The sequence below is a fragment of the Varroa jacobsoni genome, unplaced genomic scaffold (genome assembly GCF_002532875.2).
Source record: "Varroa jacobsoni isolate VJ856 unplaced genomic scaffold, vjacob_1.0 scaffold_396, whole genome shotgun sequence".
In the NCBI taxonomy this organism is placed as follows: Eukaryota; Metazoa; Arthropoda; class Arachnida; order Mesostigmata; family Varroidae; genus Varroa; species Varroa jacobsoni.
The window spans coordinates 78,627-92,658 of record NW_019213298.1 but is presented as its reverse complement, the minus strand read 5'-3'; the positions used below and the strand labels follow the sequence as shown (position 1 = coordinate 92,658).

The following is a 14,032-nucleotide window of genomic DNA, read 5'->3' as shown; positions in this document are numbered from 1 at the left end:
ACAGCCAACGCTAATGAACCACAGAGTTAGTAATTGTTGTTGCATGATAAAAAACGCACATGCTGTTTTACATATTACTGTAATGTCTAGTCTAAAGTTATCTTTGAAATTTTCGCTGAAATAAATACTATATCTAGCTGATAGTCTAAGCTAATTAATGTAGAAGTGTGGAAAATCTCAAATATTACCAGTGAATTTAAAAGTACGCGAATCTATTTTATTGTACCTAAACTATGGTCCTATCGAACTAATTCGTTTATTCGAATAGGGTATTCTATCCTTTCAACGTCCGCTATTATCTGTGTAATCAAAATGTAATACACAAATCCACATAATTTTATCCGATACGCATAACAGACGAAAATACTTAAGTAACGATACAAAGCACAACGAGGCAAGACTCAGCAAGTGTCTACTTTTTTTTTATAGATACTAGAAACCAAAACTAACAGAAACGCATCAAAATGTAGTTTTCTGTAAATTTACTATGGCAAGATTTCAATTCTGTACCGAATCTTTAACCCCATATAAATTGCATGCTCTAGCAGTGATATGCTTTGTATCCATTCAGGGCCCGGTTCCTCCGTCGGGGGAACGCCCGGCGCACAGTCATCAATATGCTTAGTCCGCATCAACACCGGAAAAAGTACACGCAGGGGGATAGTATCGATCCCCAAAATAGCTAAACTGATTTTTGCCTTCTCAGGCCATTGGGTCGTTAACACAATATCTCTAGGAATGGTCGCTTCTCTCGCGATGCGTTGACAGCCAAGGCGCACAATAAGACTGCTATTTCCTATTGAGCCAAAGGCACCAATCCCAAGGTACATTGGCACTCCTCTGACGTACCGAACGAGGTAACTTCTCCGTTTTTCCTTGTCAGTTTCCGGCAAATGTATCGGATGAAGAAGAGAACTCAAATCAATGGGAAAATCAACTCCGTTTAATGTTATCTTGCCATCGGATATTAGACTATTGACCATTTCAGTCAACTTCGTACCGCTTCCAAAAAGAACTTCTTCAATAACCGCCCTGAGCGACATGTTTCTTCGTACTGAAGGCCTGATAACGGGGTCTATGGAATACATAAATGATTCAACTTTGTGGACAAGTTTGTCGATTTGGTCTAATCGAGCGTGTGCCTGCTCGAGTGCCACATACGTAATGATTGAAAACACAATTATCACAATACCAATTATTGTAAAGGCTATCCTATACAGCTGTTTTGTCCTTGTTTGCATGTCTTTGAGCAGCGTAAGTGCCTCTTGCAACTCAGCTTTATTGACTTCAAGTGTTGAACCTTCTGGTTGACTGATAGGACCGCCGTAGCTGGATGATGAAGAAATAACAATAACAAATTTTTCTATTACGATAGTAACAACACGAAAAAATTGGAAATATTATACCGATTTTTGTGCAATCATTTCGCTTTAATGTTCCAGCTAATCTTGGGACAGTCATGCTACTAAAATTCTAATTTGCTTAATACGAAAGCAACGCTCAACCGATCAGATTGATCGATCAAAAGTCCACAAATGCATAACGGAAATAGGTTAACTGTGCACCGATAGGCTTACCCCTCGTTCGATGAAATGTTTAACGACGGTATCAGACGTAAAACTTAAAACATTTAGGCTTACCCCCCAGTATCTCCCATAGCCGAATGTTGAGTGCGTTTGCAGCGAGAAACGTACAAGACTGTATGATTACTAATAGATAATCAAAAGATTGGCAGACCTTGCCAGGCTCAGTAGATGCTAAAAAGTAATATACGTCGAAAATGAAAGGCACAAGTTTGTGTGATTAATCAGGCTTAAACGGCGGGGTTCGTCAGTTGAGCTGTCGCACGTCTAAGGTTGTAGGTCAACACGCGAAGTGCAGCGCGTAATATTAAGATATTCTAACAATGCTTAGTGTTTATTCACTTAATTTGTACGCTGTTATGCGTTGAATTCGAAGTACGAAATCGACTCAGAGCGTATTTATTTTATTTAAAATTGAACTACTGCAAAATTACTACTAATACAAATTGATACTAAACTCACTGTAAAACGAAGTTTACTGTTAGTTTGGACATACAAATGGCCGCTGCTGAGCGTTGAAAGTAGGAACTTAGTCGGAAAATTAGAGGGATGTGCGATATGTCTAGTACAAGGCAATGCATAGACATTCGATTCCTGGAAAACAACCATTAAATAATAAGCTACTCACTAGTTTACGGTTAGGCTGCCTATGAGAGTAGTCTCTTATGAGAAAGCGAATTTTCTTTAAGAGATAATCAACAGGATCTGCCGAATCACAAGACTCTTGTTGACCAGTGTCAAGCTTTACCTCGTATTGTCTTAAGATAGCATAAATGCGTAAAAATATCATCTAGTTTACTCATCTATTGTATATGATGAGAGGTAAAACTTCTAATGGGCCGTGGTGCGCATAACGAATGCGGCCCATACGTTATAATACGTTAAGGAAATCAATACTATCAATAATGGCATGTTCTATTATATATTTGTAGTAAGCTGAATGAACACGGTGGCTTAACGAAACAGTAGTTTAAATTTCATCTCGCAACACCTGCTACACAATGGCGGTAAAAAACTGATTTTAGACTATATCATCAACATGTTCTGATTGAATAATCCTCAAATATACATGGGTTTATCACATATGTGATACACATAGTTACTTAATTCAGCTATGAAGGTCACCTCAACGTATGAGCCTCCTCAGAGACAATCATTTAATTTAATCGATTATGTGTCTAGCAAAACCACGGGAAATGCATAGGCAAAAGTGCATGAATTGAATATGTTTTCATCCCCGATAAGGCTAAACAGGAAATGCGAATACTTAGTTACGCCGTTTTTGCCATCGTGCCGGATTGACGTCATTTGTTAACTGCAGTAAGTGCTTACTAATGCCATTTTTTCAATAAGCAAGCAAATTAATAGCTGTTGGGATTTTTCGAAACAAATGCTGGCTCCAGATACTTGCTCGATGCTGTATTATATAAACAATAAATTTGCTTTACCTATTTCGATTTGGCCGAAGTTTTATTTAACTAGCGCGGGCTATGCCTTGAGATCTTTAATCACTTAAACAAGCCTATCTATAAGCCAGCAAATTCGTAAGACAATATCCAGTAACATGAACACAATATCCGCATGAAAAAATAACAATCTGTTTGCATTTTATTTTTGTTGTATTTAGTTTGTTATTCTATTTTTATGTATGTCACGCTCATATGGTTTCGTGTATTTTTAGCCTAGAATTACGATACGCAGCGACGCACGACCCCCCCCCCCCCCGTAAATCCGAGGCACCGATACATATCATAACATATACTGCTCATTAACGAACTAAAATGAAACTCCACTTTCTCGCAACTACACTTCTACTTCTTATCCTGGTATCAACATGTAAAGTCACTGTAACCGCTAAGCTTTAATAAACCGCTGCGAAATGTCCTTCCAATTAGCCACCTTCCAGATCGCCTTAACGTAATCAGGGCGAACATTCTTGTACTGAATGTAGTATGCATGCTCCCACACGTCGATACCAAATAATGGAACAAGACCAGTGCTAGCTTCTAATGGGTCCTGGTTCGGGCATACTGCCACTTGCAGCTGTTTATTCGCTTTGTTGAGGCCGAGCCAGGCCCAGCCAGATCCTTGAACTGCGACGGCGGCTGCCGACATCTAGAGAAAGTAAGCAAAAGCGATTAGAATCGAATTAAGGCATTTGGTTCAAACATTACACAAACGACGCATAAAAAAATTCGGTCACTTGAAATCATGTTTTTCCATTTGTCAAAAAATAGGCATGTTTCAGTACCTTCCATGGCCCATAAAAAAGTATATCTCGCACATTTTCGTGGGCGAAAATATTCGAAAAGTTTAGGAATTATGCCCATAGATGGCCATACAACCTGTATGCCGATTGCATAATGAATATTTTTTTACCTAGTATATATCTGTTGTGGGAGACAACAGGTAATTTAAATCACAGAACATGCGTAATACAAATAGCACCCCATAGAATATTTGAAGAAGACATTTTGTGCATAGCGCTAGCGCTCGCAATGTCGTACCTTATCCTTCATAGCTTCAAAACTGCCAAAGTCCTTCTTGATAGCAGCGAGAAGTTCGGCACTCGGCTCTCCAGAATCTTTAGGATTACACAGATTCTGCCAAAATATGGAATGATTAATATGTCCACCACCATTGAAACGAATAGCGTTTTGCAAAGCGATCTGGGCATTGGTATCATTTTTCTGTATGGCCTCTTGCAGTTTTTCGGCGGCAATGTTGTAGTTCGTTACGTAAGCGTTATGATGTTTCGAGTGGTGTAGAGTCATGATTTCAGCACAAATGACCGGTTCTAACGCATTATAGTCATAAGGAAGATCAGGCAACGTTGCTTTTCCACGGGTGAGAGCCCGGCTCACCATGCGGACTTGACGAAAACACTGCATATCGGTTTGGGCTGAAATGAGTATCTCAAAATCAACGTACGGTACAAAAGGAAATTGGCAGAACCTGTCACAGTTGATTTTTATCGAACTCGGATAAGGCCAACAACATCACCGCAAGACTGACCGACCGCGCGACCTTGCTGCTATGTTTTGGACAGTGCATTAACTTCGACCGATCTGAATAATCGAGCGCCAAACTCAACGCGTTAATCAGCTTTTTAATTAGTTTTTGAGCTATTGCAAAACAAGGATTCTTGTCTGTTTTCCCGTACAATACTCTATATTGAAATTCGGCACAAGAAAAATAAGTCCCCCTTATAGCAGAATTGCCAGAGGTTGGCACAAATTTGTTTTGCGGGACATGTCATTAGCCTTTCGATGTTATTTACAAGGAAGAGAAATCTCATTTTGCAGTAGAGTCATGCTTATTTGAAAACTTGTGTTTACGAACTTAAAACTCTTATACAAAAAATCCAACATAAATCACCACTTGTTCTGAACTATTTAACGAAACATTTAAAGAGATTATAGAACAATAACTTGTAGTCGGTTTTGAAGAAGTGTCAGGGCGATTGAACTGAGTAGACGCACGAAATCAGCTGACAAGGCACTCAGGCAAATCATTTTATATAGATTGACTATTCTCTGCGTTGCAAAGCACAGCTTAGCATTGGATTAATTAAGTCGTTGTGATGGCTGCTCCAGACTTCGGGCTCGAAGCTCTCTACAAACTCCAGCCGATCGAGTCAACAAAGAATGCCCTTTGTTTACTCGTACACTTTGTACTGACCAAACATGGCTGGCGCTATGTAGGCCGAGGAACCGAGTGGAAGGAAAGTAAGTACTGGAAAAATGAGACACTCAACGATAACACCCGATGAGAACAAATTTTTGTTCTAGTTTTGGGAAGCATACACTTGCCTGAAATACACATTTACGTATTTACTTATTGATAATACGTATAATGACATAAGCAAAGATACTTGTGCGATTTTTTAACTTTTTGTTAAATATTGCATGTTCTTCATGATAAAAATCAGGTTCATACCGCAGTTTTAATAACTTCGTTAAATCGTGGACGGCCGTGAGAACTAGTAGCTGCCATCGTAACGAATTAGAATGAAGTGCATATTCATTAGATAGGTAGATTATTTAGACTGACTAGGTTGGTTGTAGGATGTTGCCACAAAAAAATTAGGCGTCCAAAAATAACTACAAGACTGCCGTTTAATTTGATTAATTTTTCGTGATGCAGATCTTTTTATACATTTATAGGGCGAGCTCGTGGTACAAGGAAAATTTTTTTTTTACTTAAGCTGTGAACTTCAGATGCTCATGGCACGTAGAAAGTATTAATAAAATAGCCGTAAATAGACGGCAGTACTAATTTCGTCATCCAGGAGTTGATAAGGGCTAACAACAGAATTCAAGCAATTATGTAGCACCAAATAAGTTATATTTATTAAGGAAAGATCATATTCGTAAAATTCTACCTATTTTCAGCGCATTACGCATATATTTGAAAAGTATTACTAAAATTTGATGTTGTATAGAATAAAATACCTATGAAGGGTTTTAAAAAAGTTTTTGTCTTAGCTGGTGCACCTCTTATTTAGATTATCAACGCGAACATTTGTATTAGTGGCGGAAACATAATACAGAAAGAAAACGAGATATCGTTTTCTTAAAATTTAACTATGTTCAAACGAGTTAATGCTTGATGACTCTAGTCAAGGACCCGCGCAACTTAAAGCAAATTGGTTGATACAGTTCTAAACTTATTAATATTTGGTTCAGCAAGTCAAAAATTCTAGAAAGCCATACAATAAATGTACAGTAATCATATTACTGGATGCAAAGCTATCGAACAATGACGTCCTTTTTCATTTTTCTTACCCAAAGGTCTACTAATACTTGTAACGTGGTTTCGTGTTACTGGGTCATATTCTAGGAACTGCCCATGAACGCTGCTTACCGTAGTTTATATATAATGAATAAATGGAGCACGGTCTTGTGTCAAAGGTACGGGTTTTGTGGTAGGCCGCTACAAGACCATTCAAGGTTGCGGCCAGCTAACTGATTCTGATACTTTATCAGGCTTGGCTTATTTTGTAGATAATATTCGTTATTGATAGTTTTTTTTTTAATGTATAATGGTATTTCCAGCAAACCTGATTTAATTTTTGCTTGCGAGGCTTTTAATAGCAAACGATGGGTAATCGTCCTTCACGTTGCGAATAATTAATGCACGTCTAACTGTATTCACTACTATTGAAATATAATAAAATCACTCATAAGCTTCTGTCGAATAGCCCTTTGCACCTTCAGACATGTCTATTGATCTGTAGATTCTATTCTGTTATTGTCTTTCAGATGAAACAGGCAGCGAAAGTCTCCCTGCGGGCTGGCAGGCTAGCGACGAACAGTATCGGTACGTGTCGCGAACCGAACCACGAAAAAAGGTTATCATTAAGTATGTCGAACACGACGTGTTCCTTCTTGTAAACATGGTAAATGTTGAAGATCAGGTTGCCATGGCAATGAATATTAATACATCGACTGAAGTTGACTCGACGCAGCTTGCATCAAACAAGTAAGTCTAATATCTAAGTGGTAATTATGTACATTGAACTTGATCGAAAACGGAAAAAGAAATAAACATTACAACACAATGTGGCATTACCAGCTTCTAAAAATGAATTAGTAAGTGCTGTATTAGTGTAGTTTCCGCTAATAAAAACCGGTATACATAAGTCGCTCGTGCATCAACATGTGAATATTTTCCCAAAAAAAAAAGTTGGCAAGCTCATTGTTTCTTAAAGATATCCGTATTCCTTAATCTTGTCTCTCTGTTTTGTAGTCCGCGGCTCGTTTTTCCTAAACTACTTAGTCTTCTGTCAGAGGTCTTCGACAAGTTGGTAAAGCCGTGTCAAGTCATCAGCAGGACTGTCGGCACTTCGACGGCACCCGCGACGTCAGTTGATAACCTATTCAAACCCGATCCGTCTCGCAATCAAGGCCCCAGTTTTGATCCTCCTCGACAGCCAGCACCAAATCCACTGTCCCGTGGTGAAATCCCGTTGGGCCGGCGCGACCTTGATCCATTTCTGGGTCAGGGCCCAGGAGGAGGCATGATAATCGACCCTCTGCGAAATTTGCGCAGTGACAGATTTCCTGGTCCTGAGCCTCTTGGCCCTGATGGAATACCGTTGCCAAGGGGAGCAGTCCCACCTGGCGCGAGGTTTGAACCTTTCTTCCCGGAAGGGGCAGTCAGTCCCGATCTCGGCAATCGCCCCAGTCTTGATCCTTTCCATCCCAGTACTAGGTTCAGACCACCATATGGACCTCCCGACGGAGGTTCAGGGAGTGGAGCCGACTTCATGTAGTTACTAAGGACTGTAAAAGCCTCTACAAACAATTAATATTATTTCAGGCTGCTACGGAGCATATTGATGTTTTTAGAAATGCCGAAATGCATAATGAAGTCGGATGGGTCTCAGTCAAACTTAAATTAACATTTTTTCAAAGGTAAGTTGTAAGTTGAGCTAAATAAAATACTGTATCTGTCTCCTCCGCAGGCAGCGCGTGTCTTCTTTCTGTACTTTAATATGTTAATGTATTGCAATTTATGCGCAACACATCATTAAAAACGATCGTTGTCAGGTCGTATCAATAGATTTGTCACAATAAGTGTTAACTATATTCTATTACTTTTTTTAAGTCCCAGACACCTGTAACAGTGAAAAAACCTACTCTCTAATACTATATAGCATATTGTTGAAAATTAATATGCATAGCTCACAATTTAAAGATATATATATCTTTAAAGCATATATATATATATATCTATATATATATATACATATGACATACGAGTTACTATAAGGCACTGAGATCGGATATGGCAATTGAACCAAATAGAAATAATTATTTTTTTGCTATGCATATGCAAAACATACGAGAATGAATAACTCAATTAGTTCTTACTTAGTCTTGATAGTTATCTATAATATATTTAAGAGTAGAAATATCATAGTAAAAATAAATGATAGTCAATCCGAGCACAGATCAATCTAATAATAATAGAGTTTTAAAACAATAAAGAATAAAAAATATATCTAGGGACAAGTGAAAACCACGATCATGTATCGGTATGATCAAAGCCACTTTACGCTCGCATCTAGGCTATGGGTTGCACTTTTTGGTTTAAATGGTACATACTTCCTAAAATATCATCGTCATTTTTGATACCGCCAATATCCTTTCTTCGAAACTGTTTCCAGTATGTTGACTCTTTTGTTTTCAATAGTTGACTTTTTTTTATTAGAATTATCTACTAAAGCTACTAAAAAATCAAATCTGTTTATCTTCAGTGCATTGCCATGAAAAATCATTGCAGTTAACTTTGCTGTGTATGATATTATTATAGTGCAACCTACTCGTTTTTAATCAGTCGTCATTGTTTGTCTAAAGATAACGCCAGTTGAGCTCGCCATAGCATTAGCCGTGGACATGTAATTAGCCAGGACATGTTTGCCGCCGGTCAGAAACGAAGTTGTCTGTTTTGCCGCTTGTTCTCAAAATGCGGCTGGTCTTGTTTTTGCCTTATGTAGGTAAAAGTTTCTGCAATGACCAGCCCAGTGTGCTGGTGGGTGTCTGTGACCATGTTTCAGTATTACGTATGAATAAGTGATTGCTTTTATTTTGTTGTGCTCAGACGATTCCGAGTTCAACGGGTCAAACCGTGTGGGTGTATGTTGTGCATCAGTCACGAATCTTCCGCTCGTGGCCAAATTTGTTTATCCGCTACCGGATAAACCAAGAAGTGAACTTGCAGCGTGCGTGTTTTTTTCGTGTGAGTCGACTAGCAAAGAAAGACGAAAAAGGACAAAAGCTGTTTCGTTAAACGCCGTCGTGCATAAGCTCGTGTTAGTTGGCTGGGATACAAGTTGGCGCCGCCTGGGCTGTCACAAGCCACGAAAAGAAATCGACTAAGTTTCAACAAATTAAGTAATTAGCTCATTTTTTAGGCAAATGATAAGCGCATTTGCACTTCAATAGTATTCGCTATACGTGAAATTGTTTATGATAGTGCCACTAGGACATAAGAGGAGAAAAATAAAAGTTAAAGAAAGATCTGTGAAAAGTAGCCTCTCCATTTATTCTTCTATTGGCAGGATGTGATTCGCTAAACAATGTATCGAATATTCTTAATTATGAAATTACAGGAGATCATGGCCACTTTGGCTTACGAATTTCTATAAGTTACAATCGGAAAACTAAGTACCATAGCTATGTGGATCATCGATTATGGCATATTTTCATTGGATTTCGATTATTCTTATCGAACCGGTATAAATGAGCCTAGCACTGCTGTGCAGAACTAGGTAGTTTTTGTTCTTGTTTTTGAAGGTGTGTATACATTGCTTCGTGATTTAATTTGCCAGTTGTACCTCAGTCATTTTAATATAGGGTAATTTTATACAGACGTGCTTCCTTCGTTCGCGTTTATTGCAAGGAAACAAAATTGTTTACCGAATGGCGTTAACCCATAAGTTCATTTGCATTAGCGACTTAAGATGTAAATATTCTTTCTTACGAACAAAGTGGTACCGCAACAAAGTTTTCACTTTTTTCTTCGAAATCTGCGGATTCAATATGATGTGTTCTGATTAGTATCGACTCTAGCATGAATTGGTACTTGGCTGACAAGGATTTTCAGCGAAATAGTGTAAAATCACGGAGTGCGCATGAACACAATTTCGGGGTAAAACTTTATTACTTTGACATACTGTGCTCGGATATCTATGGCAAAACGTATGTACCGGCACGATTTATTGAAAAAGCATTTTTATTTGTTGCAAGTGAAAACGTTGAAAAACGTATCACCGGAATGATGTAGGTTAGAAATTACCTTAGTCGATTTTTCACTGCAGTCTACAGCAATCTCATTCAAAGCCCATATCCGCCTTCTCTTATAAAATTCGATTTGATCCTAATACAGGTTCTTAAAGCATAACTAACGGCGTAAAACGAGAGTTGTAATTATGACTGTTTAGGTATATAAATTCTACTGGCTTAGTTTCAAAAAAAGCACTTACTACTAAGGAGCATTTTCCAGAGTTGTATCAGGCCACTACGTTTTATGCTGTTTTTGCATATTCCTGCATTTCGCTCTGACAGGTGTTTGAGTATGAATCAGATAATCTATAGTAATATATCTTGCAATAAAGATTATACACTCTAGCTTACTTCAGATCGTTGTAATTTAAAAAGAATTGCGATCAAATGAATTATTGCTTAGAGTAGAGAGAAATAAGTCGGCAGTTCTATTCTAAGACGAATGCTCCTGTCCTTCCTTAATGATGGCCATCAAGAAGTGTCCGAGAGACGAATTCGCCGATGTGAAACACTAGTTTTGATTTCAAACCCTTCAAAGCATCTGGGTTACACAACTAACAACAGATGACGAGCAAAACCGTGCATTCAATAAGGATTTAGACATATAGGTCGTAGCATTTTATTACGTAATTTGGTGTGGGATCAACATATTTTCGTTTGTTACCATATTATAATCAGGTTCTTTTGAAATGTTTTTGAGCTTATTATATGCTAGCTATTACAGCTTCCCTTCAACAGTCAGAAGAGACGTGCATAAATCTGGTCTGTATTATATTATATATATATAAACATATCACCAAATATTAATAATAGAGTACGCGTTCATATAATTGTTAATAAGTCTAATTCATCCGTAAATTTTCTCGTACCGAATAGCGTCTTAGTACGCACTTACATGTATCATAACTGAAAATACCTATATAAATATTATGTATTTTTATATTTAATTCTTCAATTCATTCCAGTTCCTGGTAGCCACGATGGAGCCACACGGAAGTAATCAGACAATAGCGTCCAGCGGTGTTTGGGGTCCCATTGACACAATGGATAATGCTGAGGAGGCACATCTTCAGTCTCTTAATAGGCTTATGTTGCCTTCACCCTCACCAATGCAACCGCAACACCATGATGTGGGCACACCCAGGTTTGCAATAACAATACTTAAGTTGCTGAAATCATATGTGATAACAAATAAGTTCTAGCAATATTATCCCATCTTTCGCTCCTATTTAGCGTTAGATACATTGGTTGACGCAGGTAACGTTTTATGTCAAGTGAATATTTGTGTGTGCTGCTTTGTGCCTCTTTGTGCGTTGCAGATCGAACCAATTCCCCGGCGGAGGCGCTGGGGTGGGTATGACACCTCAAGCCATGATGCAACCTCAGACTCCAATGGGCCACGTACCACCACCTGGCAGTACAACTCCCGCGGTTGGTTATATTAGATACTTTCCCATGGCATTTATTTCTGTTTCATTCCAAATATGTTCGATATATGAGGTAGTATGTATGCACAGGTTTTCCTTGGCCAGACTTTTAGTTTACTAAAATAAACCGGAGGACATTTCATTGAATCAACCATGACAGAGAAATTAGCTTAGTTGTAGCAATATGGTATAGTTACTATGCTGCGATATTAACCTCAAGCTAAAACCTTGTGGTTTTTCAACACTCATTAAGTTATTATTAGCTTAATATACTGTTTGATTGGCCAACAATAAATTCTATATACAGTTATTCCTATGGATTCGAAAAGCCATTTGCAAGTTTGTACCTTCTAGCAGATTCACTTGCCCTTACGTTCAACAGCAGCAGGCATCAGGGAAGGACACAGGAAGTTTTGCGGCACCAGTAACACCGGCTCCAATGACCCCAGCCTCTGTAGATCCAAGCATCATTCCACAATTACAGAATATTGTATCAACAGTGAATCTCGGTTGTAAACTTGATCTCAAGGTATTATCATATTAATTAACTATTCTAACCTAATTATGTTTTTTTGCGAAAAATCGAACTATTTGCATAGTACAATGCAGAACGCGTTATGAATATCTACCAAGGTGCTAGCAAAGGTTAAGAAATTTCCGAACCACCGAATGATTAATTTGTGATTTTTACGTTTTGCAGAAAATTGCTTTGCAAGCCCGTAATGCTGAGTACAATCCGAAGCGATTTGCTGCTGTGATCATGCGAATTAGAGAACCGCGAACGACGGCTTTGATTTTTTCTTCTGGTAAAATGGTGTGCACAGGCGCTAAATCTGAAGATCAATCTCGGTTGGCTGCCCGAAAATACGCGCGCATTGTACAAAAACTAGGATTTGAGGTATGTGAGCTCACATAGCGGTTTTTAAAGTAAATCACACAGATTTTTCCGGGTAGTATCTATTATGATTAAATAAATCAGTTCAATATTTTCATGTCTGGCTCTATAATAATGTAAAGATGTAACTTGTATTCAAGCGAGTACGCTTCGAAGCACTATTTTTAGGGCGCCAGTGATCATCTGGCTCTTCATTGTTAATTGTTCTACAGATACCACTGGTAATCTTAAGCTGTCAGAATCAGTGGCTACATTATATCGGTATAGTTGTAAATGTCTGTTCGTTTTTTTCTCAGGCCAAATTTCTTGACTTCAAAATTCAAAATATGGTAGGAAGCTGTGACGTTCGATTTCCTATCCGATTGGAAGGTCTCGTACTTACACATTGTCAGTTCTCCTCGTATGAACCGGAATTGTTTCCTGGCCTTATCTACCGAATGGTGAAACCGAGAATCGTGCTTCTTATATTTGTCTCCGGAAAGGTAATGGTAGATTTTTGACAAAACCTATATAGTTTATTATGCACTCTCCATTAGTTTTTGTACTCGAGCTTTTAGCTTTTTTTTTGCACTCAAGAGCTACGAATATTAATTTCTATTATGCTCCATCTATTGCAGGTGGTATTGACAGGAGCAAAAGTCCGATCAGAGATTTACGAGGCATTCGATAATATTTATCCAATATTGAAGGGCTTCCGCAAGACGTAAATATTTCGTAGACTCTGAATCAGCCAGAGTACGCCGAACAGTTTCACTTGTATTTTTGCCCTGTGTATTAAGGTGATTGTTTCATAAGCGGAAAGGGATACCGTTGCTAGATTTTCTCGCTCATACATAATCACAACACAGAAACATACAAGACAGTCATAAGGAAAGGTCACACATGCATATATACATATATAACAAAATGAACATAATACACAAATATGTACAAATACCAGTGTACAGTATTTTATTAGTAAGCTTCTACAGTGGGCCATTTACGGATCTTATTAGTGGTAGCTACATAACGAATGTAGAAATTATAGATGTCACGTTCGCTGTTAATGTAAAACTTTTCTAAGTAAACAAATAATAAACTTTCTGTTGATTGTATATACTCACCGACGTCTTCACTAGTATCCATATTTTTTATTTAATAAATTATATTACCAGTAAGTGGGCAAATGTCGTCACGAGGCTGATTAAGTTCCAGGAGACTGGAAGTTTTCCGGGGTCTATATTTGCCTGAACTGGATTCGTCTAGCTCTAAACGTTCAGGATTGACTAGAATAATAGTAGGTGTAGTCGGTGTAGTGATTGTTTGAAGTATTTAGAAGTATAAATAGGCCATTAT

The 14,032-nt window shown here is 38.2% G+C and overlaps 3 protein-coding genes across 4 annotated transcripts; 2 read left to right on the top strand and 1 right to left on the bottom strand.

Moving 5' to 3' along the window:
• Positions 1 to 3,165: 3,165 nt before the first annotated feature.
• On the bottom strand, positions 3,166 to 4,636 carry Sod2 (superoxide dismutase 2). Its single transcript, XM_022832532.2, has 2 exons — positions 4,091 to 4,636; positions 3,166 to 3,698 (listed from the first exon to the last, which is right to left on the bottom strand). Exons 1-2 carry the CDS (start codon positions 4,472 to 4,474, stop codon positions 3,438 to 3,440), a joined length of 645 nt encoding a protein of 214 aa, XP_022688267.1. The 5' UTR covers positions 4,475 to 4,636; the 3' UTR covers positions 3,166 to 3,437.
• Positions 4,637 to 4,865: 229 nt separating this feature from the next.
• Positions 4,866 to 8,051, top strand: PI31 (Proteasome inhibitor 31 kDa). Its single transcript, XM_022832531.2, has 3 exons — positions 4,866 to 5,311; positions 6,848 to 7,067; positions 7,335 to 8,051. Exons 1-3 carry the CDS (start codon positions 5,167 to 5,169, stop codon positions 7,858 to 7,860), a joined length of 891 nt encoding a protein of 296 aa, XP_022688266.1. The 5' UTR covers positions 4,866 to 5,166; the 3' UTR covers positions 7,861 to 8,051.
• A 988-nt stretch (positions 8,052 to 9,039) lies between these two features.
• On the top strand, positions 9,040 to 13,795 carry LOC111260069 (uncharacterized). 2 transcript variants are annotated; one of them, XM_022832534.2, is made up of 7 exons: positions 9,040 to 9,484; positions 11,341 to 11,519; positions 11,695 to 11,806; positions 12,188 to 12,331; positions 12,503 to 12,700; positions 12,994 to 13,179; positions 13,315 to 13,795. In XM_022832534.2, the coding sequence occupies exons 2-7, from the start codon at positions 11,356 to 11,358 to the stop codon at positions 13,402 to 13,404; spliced, it is 894 nt and encodes a 297-aa protein (XP_022688269.1). In that variant the 5' UTR covers positions 9,040 to 9,484; positions 11,341 to 11,355; the 3' UTR covers positions 13,405 to 13,795. The 2 variants fall into 2 exon arrangements, with proteins under 2 accessions (XP_022688269.1, XP_022688268.1); XM_022832533.2 differs by having other exon boundaries at positions 9,042 to 9,484; positions 12,185 to 12,331.
• The last annotated feature ends 237 nt before the right edge of the window (positions 13,796 to 14,032 follow it).

What these genes read in the sequence shown, in the direction of transcription:
- Sod2 (XM_022832532.2), bottom strand. Translation starts at nt 4,474, where the DNA reads ATGCAGTGTTTTCGTCAAGTCCGCATGGTGAGCCGGGCTCTCACCCGT. An exon ending in TTGAAGCTATGAAGGATAAG is followed by an intron (nt 3,699 to 4,090) that starts GTACGACATTGC and finishes TACTTTCTCTAG; the next exon opens with ATGTCGGCAGCCGCCGTCGC.
- PI31 (XM_022832531.2), top strand. Translation starts at nt 5,167, where the DNA reads ATGGCTGCTCCAGACTTCGGGCTCGAAGCTCTCTACAAACTCCAGCCG. An exon ending in AGGAACCGAGTGGAAGGAAA is followed by an intron (nt 5,312 to 6,847) that starts GTAAGTACTGGA and finishes ATTGTCTTTCAG; the next exon opens with ATGAAACAGGCAGCGAAAGT. An exon ending in ACGCAGCTTGCATCAAACAA is followed by an intron (nt 7,068 to 7,334) that starts GTAAGTCTAATA and finishes TCTGTTTTGTAG; the next exon opens with TCCGCGGCTCGTTTTTCCTA.
- LOC111260069 (XM_022832533.2), top strand. Translation starts at nt 11,356, where the DNA reads ATGGAGCCACACGGAAGTAATCAGACAATAGCGTCCAGCGGTGTTTGG. An exon ending in CATGATGTGGGCACACCCAG is followed by an intron (nt 11,520 to 11,694) that starts GTTTGCAATAAC and finishes TGTGCGTTGCAG; the next exon opens with ATCGAACCAATTCCCCGGCG. An exon ending in CTGGCAGTACAACTCCCGCG is followed by an intron (nt 11,807 to 12,184) that starts GTTGGTTATATT and finishes TACGTTCAACAG; the next exon opens with CAGCAGGCATCAGGGAAGGA.